This window comes from Vanacampus margaritifer, chromosome 3, assembly GCF_051991255.1.
Source record: "Vanacampus margaritifer isolate UIUO_Vmar chromosome 3, RoL_Vmar_1.0, whole genome shotgun sequence".
In the NCBI taxonomy this organism is placed as follows: domain Eukaryota; kingdom Metazoa; phylum Chordata; class Actinopteri; order Syngnathiformes; family Syngnathidae; genus Vanacampus; species Vanacampus margaritifer.
The window spans coordinates 7394067-7410925 of record NC_135434.1 but is presented as its reverse complement, the minus strand read 5'-3'; the positions used below and the strand labels follow the sequence as shown (position 1 = coordinate 7410925).

Genomic DNA, 16859 nt, shown 5'->3' with positions numbered 1-16859 from the left:
TCCAGGGTGTGAGTAATAACTCCAAGGACCCTCGCAGGGTATTTGGGTGTGAATTCTGATTGTCCCCCAGGGGGGTCTGAAAGGGACAGCTGATGCCCACCATAGCAGTATCCTTCTGTTCGGCATTCTGCCACCCTTCGCACCCTCTCCAGCCCTCTGATCCGTCTCTCTGTCCCAGTCTGCTTCTCAGTCTGTCTCCCTCTGCCCGACCGACTGTGCCCCCCCCCACCCCCCATACTCGTTTTCTGGACTCCCATCATCTCGGCATAAGCAGAGTCAAAACATTGTTGGCTTGATGGGTCCGTCTTTATTTTTGACAGACGCGTGTGTTAACTGTTGGGTTATGTTTGGAAAGCTCTTTGTTGCTGACCGTGGTCTTGGCAGTGGCTGAAGGGTACGACACACTCAATATTGTGTTTATGGCTATTGGCGACAGACAGGCCAGTCAATGTATCTGAATGTCTTCAAGCCAGCAGCTTTTGTGCAACAAGCGCTCACAAAAACAGCTTGTTTCTATTCATTTTTGGTCTTTGCCAACACAGTACGGACTTCAGAAAAATACTTTGTAAAAGTAACGACAGGTTTTCTCCAAGCAGGTTTTTTCCATATTTTCTGGAATATAATAACTGATGCTTCTTGGTTTACCAAGATTGCTTATGCTATTGTAATGGTTTACGAAAGATTGAAGTAAGTATGATTTGAAGTGAATAGTCTGATATTCTTTCAAGACATGAAGCTATGTCAATGATGCACACCTGCCGTGGTGATAGAATGTGTGTGTTCTGTGGTAACATTAAGGGCTCCCGATGCTACGTAGTATTTTTCAGTGACGCGTTTGAAACGTTGATAAAATCTCTAATGATCTTCTGGAAACACATTAAAAGCTACATTAATTATGAATGGCTTTGTCTGTGTCTAAGTAGCTTTTGTTCTAGATTTTGTATTTTTCCAATGATATCATCATTTACTATTAGTAAATGTAAATATATATATTTTTTAAATTCTTTGTAGCCGGTCAAAATTTGGAAACAGAAGCTGGAATGCCAATTTTTTTTATTATTATTTTTTTTAAATGTCCATCTTATCCAAATGGTGCACTTGACAACATTTAATATCGACATTCAAATCTTTATTTATTTATTCCAGGTTATGCAGGTCATGTGAATTTTTTTTAATTTCAATTAATTTCAAACAAAAACAGTAGGTTTGGATATTTCCCAGCGTCAGCAGCATCTCTTAGAAAGTGAACTGAACATTTAAATACATAGTTCCCTTAAGTCAACTTAATAGTTAACGGCCGTCACATTTTCAAAACAGATAATGATGATAATCGATAATTGCAGAATGATGGGAAACAACATCAACTTTGTAGTTTTAGTTTTAATGAAGCATGACTGAACTAAATATGCAGAAGAAGAACCATATTGCGTCAATACGATGCGGATAATCACATGTTGACGATGTGCTCTCATTTGTTGCTCTTTCATTCTATCTGATTTTGAGAGTTGTTGTTGGTGCTGTGGGGGGCGGGGAGGGAGGGGGGGGCATCAGAGAGATCAGGCTGGCTTAGTTTATTGGAAGCAGATGGCAGACCAAAGGCAAAGAAGGCCACAGTTTCACCAAGCGTGGTTAGAACATGCCAGGACCATGTCGAGAGGCACGTCCACGGATGACGGCTGCGTGGCGCGCACGTGCGGCTGAGCATTTGGGGAGGGACGGTGGATTTTTGCGCCCGCCCCCCAGCTCGTCCCCGTTTGTTTTGATTTCCGCATTCCTCATTTGAAAAGTGAACCCAGTAATGACTTTTTAAGCGATGAATTCTGATGCTACGCCACCTTTCATGGGCACGACGGGCTAATTTTAAAGGACAGATGTGCATAACAACACTCCAAACATGATCAGACCATAGCACTGTGTGATGTGCATGTGTTAAAATCACCATTAGGAAAAGCCCCCTCAGACAAGAGCCCGCTCGCATACAGGCCATCTTAGCTATAGCCCGCATGCAGCACGATACCAGATGGCGCAGCGTTCCCATATGGAAGAGACGCACACTGAGCACATGTCACAATCCAACACGCTTTTGCTACTGCAGCATCCGAGCCCAGTGAACAAAGTGGTCATTCAGACAAGTCACCGCACTGTATAATTACCCAGATAGACATGACGGGACAATACAAGCTCAGATAAGTGGATAAAGAGGGCACTTATGTCTAAAACTCTGAGTCTACCATTTTTTTATTCTGTCTGCCCTCCCGGTCACATAGCATAATGTCGATTCTAAATTGCAGATATGATAATGTGTCTACAGTACATTGATTTCAGATTCAATAATTGACGACGCATTTGTTTAGCTCCAAACACAACATAGCAATTCTAAACGTTAAAACGTGGGGTCGTTTAAAACAACCGCCTCATGTCTTCGTTTTTTTTGTTTTTTTTTCACTGCCCACCAATCATGACTTATCGTCTTTTGTCACTCGGTCGCTTATCGCGTGGCTCCACAGCAGGAAGAGGGAGCCTGAGGGAGGCCTTGAGTAACAATGACCAGCTGCTTGACCTCTGTAATGTGACCTTGGATTTTCAAACCCTGCCCAAAGCTGCAATTATGGCGAGGAGTGAAGGGGGGGGGGGGGGGGGGGGGTCATGGGCGGCGGCAGAGGAGGAGGGGCGGAAGGGGGACGGAAGCTCTGGGGCTGGGTGGGGGGAATGGCACTTTTAAAAATAGATCATTATTTCAAATTTTCCACAAATAGTTTCAAAGAACAAGGCATCATTTCATCGTAATGGCTGGCGTGAATTGTTTTGGGCTGCATAGTGGAAAAGCCTTGCCTGGCAGCCTTGGCAGCGTGGCCTTAGAAGTGGCCTGACTCTCCACACCACAGGGACCACATATTGGCACATTTCAAACGGTCTATTTTTAAAAGCTCCTTTTGTTGTCGTGTGCCTACCTCAGACTTCCGTTGCAATATATTGACCTTAAAAAACACCCCGGAGAGAGATCCAAACCCAGTCGTAAGTTTAACGTCTGAGGTTCTGCTTTTCTGGACAGTGCGTGTCTGATGTGGGGGGCGAAAATGCTGAGCTTGTAGATCAAGTACATTATCTGCCCTTCCTGTTTTTAGCTTCTCGTATAAAATTTAAGAGGCATAGTGTATAGTCTGTTAAACAGGAACTGGCTAAAGTTGTCTTCTTGTGTCTAGGACAGGCAGATGTCGTCTAATGTGCCAGCCTTGATAACAGTGATATCAGTAACATGACTAATCTATCAAACCTCACGGAAAGTTACTTTGAATAATAACATTTTGCAACACTAGAAATGGTTATAGTTGACTGCCTGTAGGATGAAGTAGTTAGCAAGAATTAACAATACTTTAATGACCAGCACACACTTCTCAGCCACGCACGTATTTTTATTGAAAACGAATAGTTAATTAATAATAAAATACAGGTGGATTCCTATCACGATAGACACTCCTACCAAATTTCATGTTATGAACTGAAAACGAGTTTGGGGGCTGAATTTGTCAAGAAAATATTGGTGGGTACTACCAACCCCAAATGACCATTTGTATCCAAAATGGCAGACTTCCTGTGTCTTAGTCTTGAGTTCATGAAAATTTTTTGTGGGACTATTGATGACAGACCTCCCTACCAAAAGTCCTCTTGGTAATTAAAACTGGCAATGGGGGTTGAATTTTTCAAGAAAATTCTAATGGGTTCTACCCACCGTAAATAACCATTTGTTACCAAAATGGCAGACTTCCTGTGTCTTTTTAGTCATGTCTTCATCGAGACTTTTTTTTGTGTGGGTTTCCTCATGAGCAACAAGCCCTCTAAAATTCATGCTTCTCGTTGATGTCCTAAAATCCCTAAACAAATAGCGATACTATTATATACTATTATACATAGCCTAACTCAGTGACTTTTTAAAGCAAGTAATCAGTAAAGTAACTAAGTTACTTATTAAAGCACGCTATCAGTAAAGTAACTAAGTTACTTTTAAAAGCAAGTCATCAATTACGGTAAGTAACTAAGTTACTTATTAAAGCAAGTTATCAGTAAAGTAACTAAGTTACATTTAAAAGCAAGTAATCAGTTAGGTAACTAAGGCAACTTTTGGCGACATTGCTTGATAAGGCTCGGGGGCAGGTCATCGGTCATTTTCTCAATAACATCATTTTAAACACACAGACAAAGAGGTTCTCAGCGTTAATTCTGAACTGGGCACATGTTTTTCTCTATTATGTATGAATTTTAACAAACAACAAGACAGGAAACTACTGTTTGGTTAAGCGTGGGGAGTGGGGGGAGCCAAGTGAATTAAATAACAGGCGTCTTTATTCAAGGGATGAAATGTTTATAGGCACCGTGGGGTCTTGGGCCGACGGTGTCATGCATGTGGTTGATGAGAGCAATTATTCATGCTGGATGATCAGAGGAAAAAAGAAAGGGGGAGAGATGAGGACTGAATGAATAGCATGAAGCTCTGCTTGCTTACACACTCTTCTGTTTGAAAAACAACCCCCCCCCCACCCCCCAACACTCAAAAGGGGGTGGGGGAGAAAGTCCTCTCAGCAAAGACCGGCAGCTACTAGCTATTTTTAGCCTCACCACAAACTATTTTTAAAATCACAAAAAAAAAAAAAAATCCTTTTATATAAAGGCATCTATTAGAAAAGAGGTCACATTCAGTGAAATGTAAGTGATAGCGCTCGCTGTGTTGATAATGTAGCAGTCATTTAGAAAGTGAACATTTTAAAGTATAATCAAAGAAAAACAATGCTAACCCTCACTAATTTAAAAACGGAATTTATACCCCTTTTTTTTTTTTTGCAAATGTAGAGCCCCAAGGACGATGAAGCTGATGAAGACAGGAAGAAGGGAAGGAAACACAGCTGCGTGACACATGGAACATTACAAGAGCTTTTTGCACGTATACAGTAGCTTGTTTGCTTTTCCAACAACTCACCAGCTTACTTACAGCTGCCACTGTTGTTAACACCGAGCCTATGAAAACAAGTGGAACCTCTAGAGTCGCACTTCCCGGCTATTTGGGAAACATTTCAGGAAATAAACGTCGCGTTCCGAACCGTCAAGCAAGTCGTCCGTGCACCTCGCAATTTTTCAGTGAGCGTCCAAAGGATCAAGCCCGCGTGTTATGTCTTTGCCTTTTTTTGTGCTTTTGTGATACTACTGCTAAAGTGACGGAAAAGAGCAAAATTACGACGGCATATTAGGGCCACTTGTAAATATATAAATATTTTTTTAGAGGGCGGGGGAAATATGCTGAGAAAAAAACTCGCAAATTTGCCACTTTCTAAACTCGTCAAATTGCGAGTTTAGAAAGTGGCAGATTTGCAAGAAAAAACTCAGAAACCTACGAAAAATAAACGTAGCGTAGCTATAGTCTAATGAGATTTATTTGTTGGTTGTCAATGGGACACTGTTTATAAAATGAAAAGGCAGGATTGAGACAGATTCATTCTTAATTTAAACTTTACTCATCATACATGGCAGCTAGAGCAACAACACTTCCTGATCCCCTATCAGCTGACTAAACACTAGCCAATCAGAAGCTAGCATACTTTAGGTAAATGCTAGTGAATGACGAAGAGCAGCACATTCGACACATCAACTTAGCTACTTGTACAAAAAATACCAAAATGCATGAATGGGTAAATAATAATTCTGGAAACATAAATGTACAAGAAAATATTTATTTTAACAAATTAACTTAAATGCTTGATCCTCGGAGTGCGGACTTTCGCAAAGCGAGGCGTCTTTGTCGCTGGCGGTACCTAAATGCTTCAAAGTGCGAATGCTTAACGTGATATGGTTACGTCCTGATTTGAAAAACCGACCTTAACTCATTCACTGCCATTGACGGCTATAGACGTCAGAAATTAATTTGAACTATTCATAATAGCTTAAAACTTTTTTCCACTTTTGTTAACAAGAGTATGAAAACCTAGAAAAAAAATATACAGTACATTTAGAACAGATATAAAATTTGTGATTAATCGTGAGTTAACTATTGGAGTCATGCGATTAATTGCAATTGAAAATTTTAATCGCCTGACGCCCCTAATTTTTAATAATCTTTTCTTTAAAAAAAAAAAAAAGATTATATAAAAAAAATGTCTAGGTTTTCACACTCTTGTTAACAAAAGTGAAAAAAAAAAAAGTTAAACTAATAGATAAAGTTTAAATGATTTTTGGACGTTTATAGGTTTTAAAGTATTGGCATAAACATCCGAGTAGTACGCAAATTTGCCACTTTATAAACTCGGAAATTTGCAAGTTTTTTTTCTTGGAATATTGCCCCCGCCCTCTAAAAAAAATATATATATATATATTTAAACGTGGCCCTATTACGCCGTCGTACAAAATTGCCAAATTTGCAATCATGAAAAAAAATAAAAATACTGTACATATATGTATTCCATCATTTACCCAGGCTGCTATATCTTAGTTATACCTTGAGCGAATTCTTCATTTCTTAATCTTACCAACCAATGCCATAATGTTAATTTACTTAGGCCGTCAAAGCAGCTTCGCACCTTAATCCTCAGCAGGAAAAATAAGCAGTGCCGCCTGTCCCCGGCGCCGTGAGTAAACACCGAAGCCCCGTGATGGCCGTGGCGATCCTGCCCCCGTGCCACACCCCGCGATCTACACCCAAAAGTGGACAGTTGTGGGACAGAAGACACGATGCCATGCAAAAGTGGCGGAGGATACATTAGCATTAGCGTCGCTATTCAAAGTGGCACGATTACACAGCTTTTGAAAGCCATGAGAAGAAGTCATTCAGCGAGCTGAAACTCCTTAAGGCTAATGTTCTCCACGGTGTTTTGAAACCAAATAAGCACACAGAATAGCACACATGCTGGAAAATATTTTCGCAAGCGCGAGGCGGAACATGAGCACACTGCGACTTCTGAGAGCCAGATCACATGTCCTGCCACTGACGTGCTCAAGAGAGTTAATGTGCCGTACACTTACTGCATACAGGATAGAATTGCTCCTAATGTAAAGTCAAGAGCCGCAACACTTGCTGCAAAATCTAATGAGCGACAATGCAAGTGCATTGCCTTTACAAATGAAATAAAGTCCGACTGACTCACTCGAGAGATATTCATTTAATACGCATATTAATTCGAGATGTTTGATAACACTTTTTTTTCCCCAGACCGATACCAGTTCGAACTCAACTCTTGCGTAGTCACCGATACCGATACCAAGAGCAGATGCCACTAGAACTTCTGTTACATAAATTTGTACCCCCCAAAAAACGACAGATCATTTGAAAGAAAGGCCTATATATCCCAATATAGCATTTTTCCTTTAAATTGCATGAAATTAACGGCAATTTTCTATTCTTCTAATTGCAAATTTCTAGGTTGTTATCGTCGTGAGCTGTCACAAGTGCGGATACCTTGAAATAAGGCTGGGTATCGGCCCATTGGTAGTATTGATGTCGATCCAAGATGGTAGTGAAGAACTGCATAGCTCTAAAAGAGCTTACTAACAATAAATAAGAGCTGCATATCAATTATCGAATAGTTTTAGAATCGATTATTCTATCGATTACATTAATCGAATGGAATTTTATTTTTGTATTAAAGGGTATTACAAAACCATTTTTTATTTATCTAGTTGTTTCGTGAAAAGTCAAGTAAAAGTAAAAAAAAAAAAAAAGTAAAAAAACGAGAGGCATTGATGTTGGACTCACCAACCTTTTTGAAACATATTTAATCTCTGGTTCAGTTATTGTTTTCCAAAGTAAAAGCAAATGTTTGCAAATGTCTTATTTTGATTAAACACAAAAGATAATCGGTCTACTTCCATGAAGGACAAAGCATGGATTGGATCATTGTTTATCAACCCCTTTTGATGCTACTTGAGCGCGCAGGTGTACCTAATGAACAGTCCACCAATTGTCTTCTCTCGTCGTATTTACAAAGCGACGTCTTCGCTCTTTTCATTGCCTTGTCGGCATACTTTGATACTTGACAGTGGAGCGTCGGCGCACCCGGACCGAGTACACACACCTGTGCCTCGCACACATCTTGGCACAGCGGTGAAACATACGCCGGGTGAAACATGGCCAGGGAGCTTTGCTGAATCTCATTAGCCAAGCGGGTAGTCATTAACAGAATGACCTTTGGAAATAATTACCAGCCTTCCGCCCGCCATCCCTCTTTCCCTCCCTCCTCCTTTTGCTCGCACCCATCCATCCCTCGGTCCCACACCTCCCCGCTTACTTACTACCCCCTTTGCATGGAATACATCCTCCCGAGTGGAGGCAAACGAGGCGGGGAGGGCGAGGTGAGGACGGGAAGCACGCTCTCGCTCCTGCTGCTGTCGAAGATTACGAGGAGAGCTGAACTTTCAGATTAGATTAAGCTGCTGGAATGGGATTGGCTAGCGGCCTGTCTTCTGACAGGTACGGTCGGAAAGGAGGGGAGGTCAGCTTAGCGCCATGTGCCGCTACATGTGATGCTTTCCACGATGGCATGAGAGTGCTGCTCTTGCTGAGCTCATCAAAATGTTTTAAGTTCTGTAAAAAAAAAAGTTATATTTACTTGAAAAAACTTAGTCAAGTTTTTGGAGGAGATTTTTGAGTACATAAAAAAATAAATAAATCCTTAAGCGTTGAGGAACGAACAAGTCATGACCTTCAGTTTGGGAGACAGCCACTCTACCACCTGAGCCATGCCAGTCTGCCACTATACTGCATTGCTGGTGTGTCCAAAATGAGACCAAAAACAGGATTTTTTTGATATGCTCTTGCAATTAACAACTGCCACCTATATGACTTTAAAGTCAAGGAAAATTAACCGATTATTTTAATAATCGATTAGACTGTTGAATATTTTGTCGATTATACGACGAATCGGATTTATAATTAGATGATGGACGGATGTTTTCATTTCCATCCTGACAGTAATTGATTATCAAAATTAATTATCGATCCATTTCATTAATGATTAGCTGTTAATTAATCGAGTAATTGTTGCACCTAACCCTAATTCTTCCTATCTCCTTTGCTACCAAATTTGAAGCGATTGTGTTCAACCTTCAAGGTTTCACTGGAAATAGGGAATATTTTAAGAATCAAATATTTTAAGAATCGACTATTCCATCGATTAATTGAATAGTTACTGTTTCTGTTATTGTTTTCCAAAGTAAAAGTATATTTTTTCCTAATAGAAACTAAAAGATAATTTGTCTGTTTTTATGAATAGAAACAGAAATCAAAGAATATTTACTATTGAGAGGGTGAATGAAATCAGAGGACAATTTTAAGATAAACAATAGTTTTAAGCAATTACTAAAGTAGTTGTCGATTAATTTGATAATCAATTAGTTGTCAAAAAATCGAAAAAAAATTTTTCACACTAATGAGGATGTGCCCCTTTGTAATGTAAATAGTATAATGTTTGGTGTGTCTTTTTTATGACTCACTCTCATGTATTTGAACTAGTGCTGTCAAAGTTAAAAAGTTAATGATTAATTAATCACAAAAAATTATCGCATTAATCATGAATTAACGCAGATTAATAGCGCTATTTATTTTGACCATAGATTATCCTTTAGCGTGACAGCGGATGGCTACCTTTAAGGTAGCACAGGTTGTGTTTTAGCAATAAACATAATTATGTGCATTAAAGTAAAGCATTTAATAAATGTTTGCGTATCACATTTAGAATATTTGTTCATGTCAAAATATTGGGGTCATTTTTTATTCATTAAGTAATTAACTGATTGGAAAAAGAGGAGGATAAGCGCGTGCCCAAAAATGTTGAAGAAAACCTCATAACGTTAAATGTCAAAATAATTAACACATAACCGGTGCTTTCAAATTTGATTTTTTCATTTTTTCATTAAAAAAATTGCGATACAAAAAGCCTTTTTTTATTAAGCAATTAATCGTGATTAATCAAAATTCTAAGATGTGATCTGATTAAAACACATAATCGTTTGGCAGCTCTAATTTGAACCAAACAGAGCATATGTCAGCATACTGGAAAATCATCTCATGACTTGAAATGTAGCATGTTCAATGGAGAAAGAAAGAAAGAAAGAAAGGAAAAAACCACGAGAAAGCCCTGCAGCCTCTTGTAAACATGCAGTAGCTGCAGAGGCTGCGTTACACTCTCAGTGGCACTCTCTCAACAACGCTAATTATCAAGCAAAGACATGCTAATTACATAGAGTTTTATTGCTAATGTAGCGGCCCTCGATGCCGACCGCCCACGCTGAGCTCTGCTCCCCTACCTCTGCCTCGCCTCCCTCCCACTACACCTTCAGGCACAGCAGCAACAGAGGCAGAAGGAAGCCTTTCTGTAGACTTCTCAAAAGCAAACATGCTTTACAAATTCCGGACAAAGACGGCAAAGTCACATTTTAGCGTTACGCTTATTCATCTGCGCGCAAGCTTTCATTTGATTTTCTACCTTTATTATTGTTGACCCGCTTCATCATCATCAACAAGAAATCCGCTTTGCCTTCCCGCCCGACCCAGCGAGCCGCCCACGTTTATGAACCTTGACGAAGCTTTCGCAGCGGCACGCAAGGCTCCACTGGAGGGTCCCGACCCACGTTCACCTCCCTCCTCCGACTCGCGTCCGCGCTAAACGTGCTTGTGTCAGCCCTGTGGCCAATCCCGGCCTCATCGCATCGATTTGGAGCACAGACCTCTGGGGGTCCCTGCGCTCTGCAGCTTTAGCCCCCCATCCCACTCCCACCTCGTTCCCCCCCACTTAAACATCTTTCCTGACACGGCTGTTTAAATGTTGGCCATCCTCGGCTCAATAAGGGAGACTCGGTTACAGAGAGCATCGCGGACACTTGTTGAAATGTGACAAGTTTTCTGGTTTAGTAACGTTACACGAACTGCAGTGACTGAAGGGCTTTGTGCGATAATGGGCAAAATGTATGTAATGCTTTACTGATGCAGATATGATTTTACAAGGACATTTCGCATAGAATTACGATTCGTATGCACTATATTTGTCATCATCGGAATGTAATGCAGGCATGGGTGAAGATGAATTGCATTATTTTTCACTCTCGAAAAGCTTCATACTGGAACAAGGCTCAAAATAAGTGGTTTCACATGGCAGTTTTTTATTTTATTTTAAAATTTAGTAAAGCAATACTGCAAACCTATTTTATTTATATTATTTTTAAATATTATTTCTATTTACATTATATTTTTGTAAATATTTTCCATATTTTTTTATTTAAATTTATTTTAATTATTGATGTATTTATTTTATATAGTATTTATTAATATATATATAAATATATAAATATATATTTTATTATTATTATTATTTTTATTATTTTTATTTATTTGTTTTTTTTTTTTGTTTTTTTTTTACACATTGATGTAAACATCACTTCCTGTCCCTTCAAATAAAGTGCTGAGCAGTGAGGGCGGCCTGGAATCAGCTCATTGGTCGCGCCAGTATTGATAATGTTATTCTGTTGCATAATATACTGCAACAACTTGCTCCTCAAAATGTGAAAATTGCAACTCAAATTAAAGCAACACTAAGGAACTTTCCGTTTACGTTGATTATGGTGCCGCCGTATGGACAAAGTTGGTGACGTTATACCTGAAGGAAGACCACGTTTCTCATGAGGACAAGCGCATTGCATCATTTTTGAGCTCACCGCATTCAAATTGACTTCCGTCTTTGTAACAAATGGGTAAAAGGGTAAAGTGACGTATGCCATAAAGCAGTCAGCACATTTGTAGTTTTTTGTGTGACAGTGTTCCTACCATCCACTTTATAGTTGTTTAGTGCCAATAATAATGATACAGATACAGGTACCATTCAACTAGTTTTAAGTCGATGTTTCATCAGAAGAGTTATGAAAATATTTTATTAAGGTTGAAAAGTGCTACTTTAAGTCACTGATTAGCAAAACAGCTCCTGCTCCAGCATTCAATGAATAAAATCCCAAATCGGCTTTCTTTTGTTTTTGTTTGGATCAAAATCAGCCTATACGCTAACTGTTAACGTATAAGCTATCTTAACACACGCAACGGCACCTCATAGGAAGCGCGGCAAATAGTAACAAGAGCAAACTAAACTGTGAAGTTTACATCCCAGTCGCCATATCAATGTCTTGAAAAGGACATCTTTGGAATAATGCGACGTCCACAGCAGACGGCATTTGATGCGAATGTGCAAACTGAAAAGGTTTGACGGTGAGGGCAGATTGCCATCTGGAGACTCCCAGTGGCATGGAGCCCAGCAACACCCATATGAAGAGATAAAAACATGTCCCACGCTGCGGGCTCCTGTATTAGCTGGGCCGGCCTGATCCATAGGTGCGTGTGGGCCTCCACTAGTCATTCATTACATCTCATTGGGCTTCAGTACATCTTGTCTTCTTAAATTCGGAGCCAGCAAATTCAGCCTGGTATACATCATTTGTCGTCAGGTAGAACAAATACATTCAAATGATGGCTTAATCAGGCGCCCCGGTTGAATTGAATCCAGAGTGTGACAGGATGTATTCTCCTCGTGCGGGCACGGCACGAGATGATGCAAGAGAACGGGATCAAACCCCGCCCACCAGGTTGGTCAGAACTCGGCGCTAATGTTGCGTAACTGAACAGGCGTCATCTGCTCTTTTATCCGCCTGCTCGCTAGTCAACCTGACGAACGTGTTTGCAGTTGTCGGCAGCCAGGCTAGCGACATGCACGCGCTGTTTCGGGTCCGTGTCCGACTCGGAGAGCCGGATCAATGGTGTCGGCGGAGTCGTGTCATGAATTGGTTTAAAAACACAGCTAGGATTAAAAATTGGATATATAAAACTGTAAAAAGAAATAGCATTACAATTGACTATAAAAGCAGGAAAAATGTTAGCTAGCCAGATGTGAAAGCATTTTTTATTTTTTTTAAGTGATTTTTTTAGACAATTAATCTGTCAATTACTTTTCGATCAATCGACGAATCGGATAAAAAAAGTTTGACATTCTATCCTTTTTTCAAAAACAGGATATTATTTCAAATCAACAGTGCACAAAGAAATTTAATTATTAATTACTGGTTTGGTCTGGAACATGAGAAAAATAGGCAAAAAAAATCTTGAAAAAAAATGGATCATAGTTTTCCAAAGAAAAAGCAACTGGTTTAGAGTATTTGGTTCAAACCAAAGACAATCCGCTTTCGTGAGAATATTTCCTGTTGTGGAGCTGTGATTCTGAGAATTTGGACAAATTTACATTAAAAAAAGAATATAAACGATTCAATGATTATCCAAAGTAATTATCATATACTTTAATAATCAATCAGTTGTTGATTAATAGATTAATTGCTCTATCTCTATTTTAGCGTGAATGATAATTATTTAAAATTTAATGACAGCATATATAAATAAATTGAGATTTTCCCAGATTTTTTTGGCAACCCTGGACGCCATGGCAGTAGGGCTGTCACCATCAATTTTTTTAAATCTTTATTTTTAAGTCTTATTTATTGTATTACAAAACCACAAAAAAAATAAAACAACTAACCAACAATTAAACAACATCACACAAGAGGGATTCATGTCATACTCACCAACCTTTTGGAACATGGCTCGGACGTCGTTTTTCAAAGTAAAAGCAGATAGTTGTTTATAATTAAACACAAAATATAACCAGTCTGCTTTTGGAGGACTACAGAGAATAATTACTGTTGGATTTAGACTATTTTAAGTTAACCAACGGCTTTAAACGATGACTTGATTATTAAAATAGTTGAATTTGGTAATCGATTACTTGGCGATGAATTGATCAATTTTGGCACCTCTACATGGCAGTGCTTGCCTATACTGCCTAATCATGTTTGTGTGTGGCATTAAAATGATTATGAATGTCAGAATGAGAAGGTAGCATTTATATTTAATTTGGACCTCAGAGACCTCATGGGAGTTTTGAAAGGAGAGGTGGGAGGGGGGTGGGGGTGGAGGGGGGGGGGGGTTAGTAGACACTTATCAAGGCACTCATTGCAACTTGAAAAGTTTAATCTTTTTATTGTAAACTATACCGTGCAGAACTGTGCCACTTTACCATTTATTAACAGTTTCTTTTGAAACGTGTCCTATTCAGAACTTAACGCACTTTTTTTTTTTTTCCTTTCAGTGACGAGTGTGAAGACAAAAAGAGAGAAGTAGTGAGTCACGACCATCTGGCGTGTTTGCGCGTTTCCGCCCATGATTCAGTCGCGTCGGGGCGCGCACGTGTGTTTGCGTGGACTCGCGGACTCACCTCCACGATGTCCGAGTTGGTCCTGCTCTCGTGGGGCTCGTTGTACTCGGTGTATTTGAGCAGGACCTTGTCCATGTCCGTGCTGGCGTACTGGAACAGCTTGTTGGTGCTGTTGAAGATGATCAGCGCGATCTCGCAGTCGCACAGCACGCTCAGCTCGTAGGCTTTCTTCATGAGGCCAAACTTTCGCTTTGTGAATGTCACCTGGGGAAGGGAAAGGTCACGATTAGCCTTGGGAGGATGACAACACTTTCCGTTCACAAATGCATTGGCTATGGTCGGCATAAAAAAGGAACCCAAAAACATTTTATCATTCAACTTGAAAGTGCATTCAAGGAAAACAGAAATCCGTTGAAGTTTGAACAGCCCCCGACTGATACAGTCCAACCACTATACCAGGAAAAAGGAAAAAAAAAAGAAAAAAAGCTGCATTTTAAGGAACTGAAAATACTCTGTCTCGGAAAAATAAACGGCCAAGAAGATCCGTTAATGTTTGTACATCAAAGTACACAGGGGGACTGATGACAGATTGAAATGCCCCTTTTCAAAACGCTCGCTCCTTCTGTGCTATTAAAAGAAATGCGCGCATACTGACGACTACCCTTTGTCGAAAATAAAAAGTTAGAGTTGCCCAAGTAACTACCTTTCAATAAAAATAGCACCGACTCACATTAATACCAGATCCTCCGAAAAAGGAAGCACAAAAGTATTTTGTGATGGGTTTTTCTTGGTTTGTTTGTGGTTTGCATGAAGCATTTTTTTTTATTTTATTAATAATTTTTTTTAGAACGGTGTAAATTCCATTGTTTGGTTCAAACTAGAGCAGTAAAAGGCTTTTTTTTTGTCCATAGATTCCAGCCCAGTCTTTATTTAGTGAACTTAATTTATGTCTCGTCTTCATGCTACTCGGTAAATTAGAGTAATATTTACACCTGGAAAAGTGTAAAATAAAGAATTTGAAAAATTTAAATAAAATAAAAGCCACTCAAGGGTTGAGGAACGAACTATTGACCTTCAGCTTGGGTGACAGCTGATCTACTTCCTGAGCCACGCAGCTCCTGCTATGTGTCAGCTGGAATCTTCCTAACTCCAAGAGACCAAAAACGATATCCGAAGGTCGTGAATTTGTTTCTCAACCCTTGAGTGGCTTTTATTGTTTTTCAATTCTTCATTTTACTGTCTTCCAAGTGTAAATATTACTCTAAAACTGAGTCGATTTGGTCCCACTCTAAATAGAGTCAGATTTACTCTACAGAATTGACTGTGTCCTTTGAATGAAGTGAAATACAGGAGGGGAAAAAAAATACATAATTTAAGTTATTACGAGGGCCCGTACAGATGTTTCTTCAGTAGTGTTATTTACATTGGAGAATAGCACTGACAAAGCTTTTTTAAATTTTTTTTAATGATAAACATTGCATCAGAGCTGTGCTCAGCTGGCATTATCTACTGCATATTTGTCTCTTCTCTTCTGACACTTCGACGAGTGCCAAAAAATACAGAATTGAAACCTCCAAACTCTCAGTGAATCATGCTTTGAATAGAATAATAAAGACTACAAGTGAAGTCTTTCAAGAGGAAAGGATCACGCTGCCCTTCACACTTTGAACGCTGAAAGAGGAGCTGGGAAAGACTGGATATTGATGGATAGTTTTGTATTACATGCGAGCGCGTCTCCCAGGATGCAGCAAGGAAACTGAATCCATCCCTCACCTCCACCCTTTCCTACATCGAGTCGGTAACCTTGCGTGAATTGCTCCATCCTTGGACCAGATTCCTTCCGAAAGGCTTTGGTGCCCATTTGGAGGTACATGTGTAAATCCAGTCGGATTAAATACCATGCTGACATTTACACAATCACTTAAATGTGAAGCAAATAAAAACAGCGACCGTAAGATTAATCGTGATGTCCTTAAAACGACGCAAACGAGAAGGCGTGTCGGACGTGAGGTCAAAGCTGGCAATGTGAGAACAGGATTTGGAGGGACGCACGGCGGGCACGCCGGAGACGGTTAGCGGCCAACTGAGCTGTGTTATCACTCGACTGGAGCCATTAGCGTTTTAAAAAGGTGGCACCTGGATGGCAGTGGGCTGACTGTGAGGAGCACATGTCCGCCGATAATAGAGGGACAAGCGGCATGATGCCTCTGATTGGTTCTACAATCACGGACGCATTGTAAATTATTTTTCTGTAATGAAATGAAAGGAAATGCCATGACTGTAATATGTTGTAATATGCATGTTTTTTTCCCATAAAGAAAATAACAATAATAATATTTTTTAAGCTGACCTATCTATTAAAATACCCCCCCCCCCCACACACACACACACACTATATCCCAATATAGCATTTTTTCTTGACCTGAAATGAATGGCAATTTTCTATTCTATACATTTATAGTTCCTGATCGTAAAAAAGCCACAAGGAAAAATAAATAAATAGTAATAACTAGGGCTGGGTTTAAAAAACTTGATTAATCAAATCAAAACTACTTTCCTTTTTATAGCCCAATATCAACTCATAAAACCATAAATTGATTATTCTATTGTCTTTTTCCCCATAAATTACTGCAAAAATAG

At 39.6% G+C, this 16859-nt stretch overlaps 1 protein-coding gene across 8 annotated transcripts in view; it reads right to left on the bottom strand.

Annotated features, from left to right (window-relative positions):
* Positions 1-16859, bottom strand: part of mef2cb (myocyte enhancer factor 2cb) — a 92700-nt gene that overhangs the window by 26418 nt on the left and 49423 nt on the right. For all 8 annotated transcript variants that reach the window (XM_077561363.1, XM_077561369.1, XM_077561367.1 and 5 more), the window contains one exon: positions 14280-14483. In XM_077561363.1, the coding sequence (XP_077417489.1) occupies positions 14280-14483 (204 nt within the window). The remainder of the gene's footprint in view (positions 1-14279; positions 14484-16859) is intronic.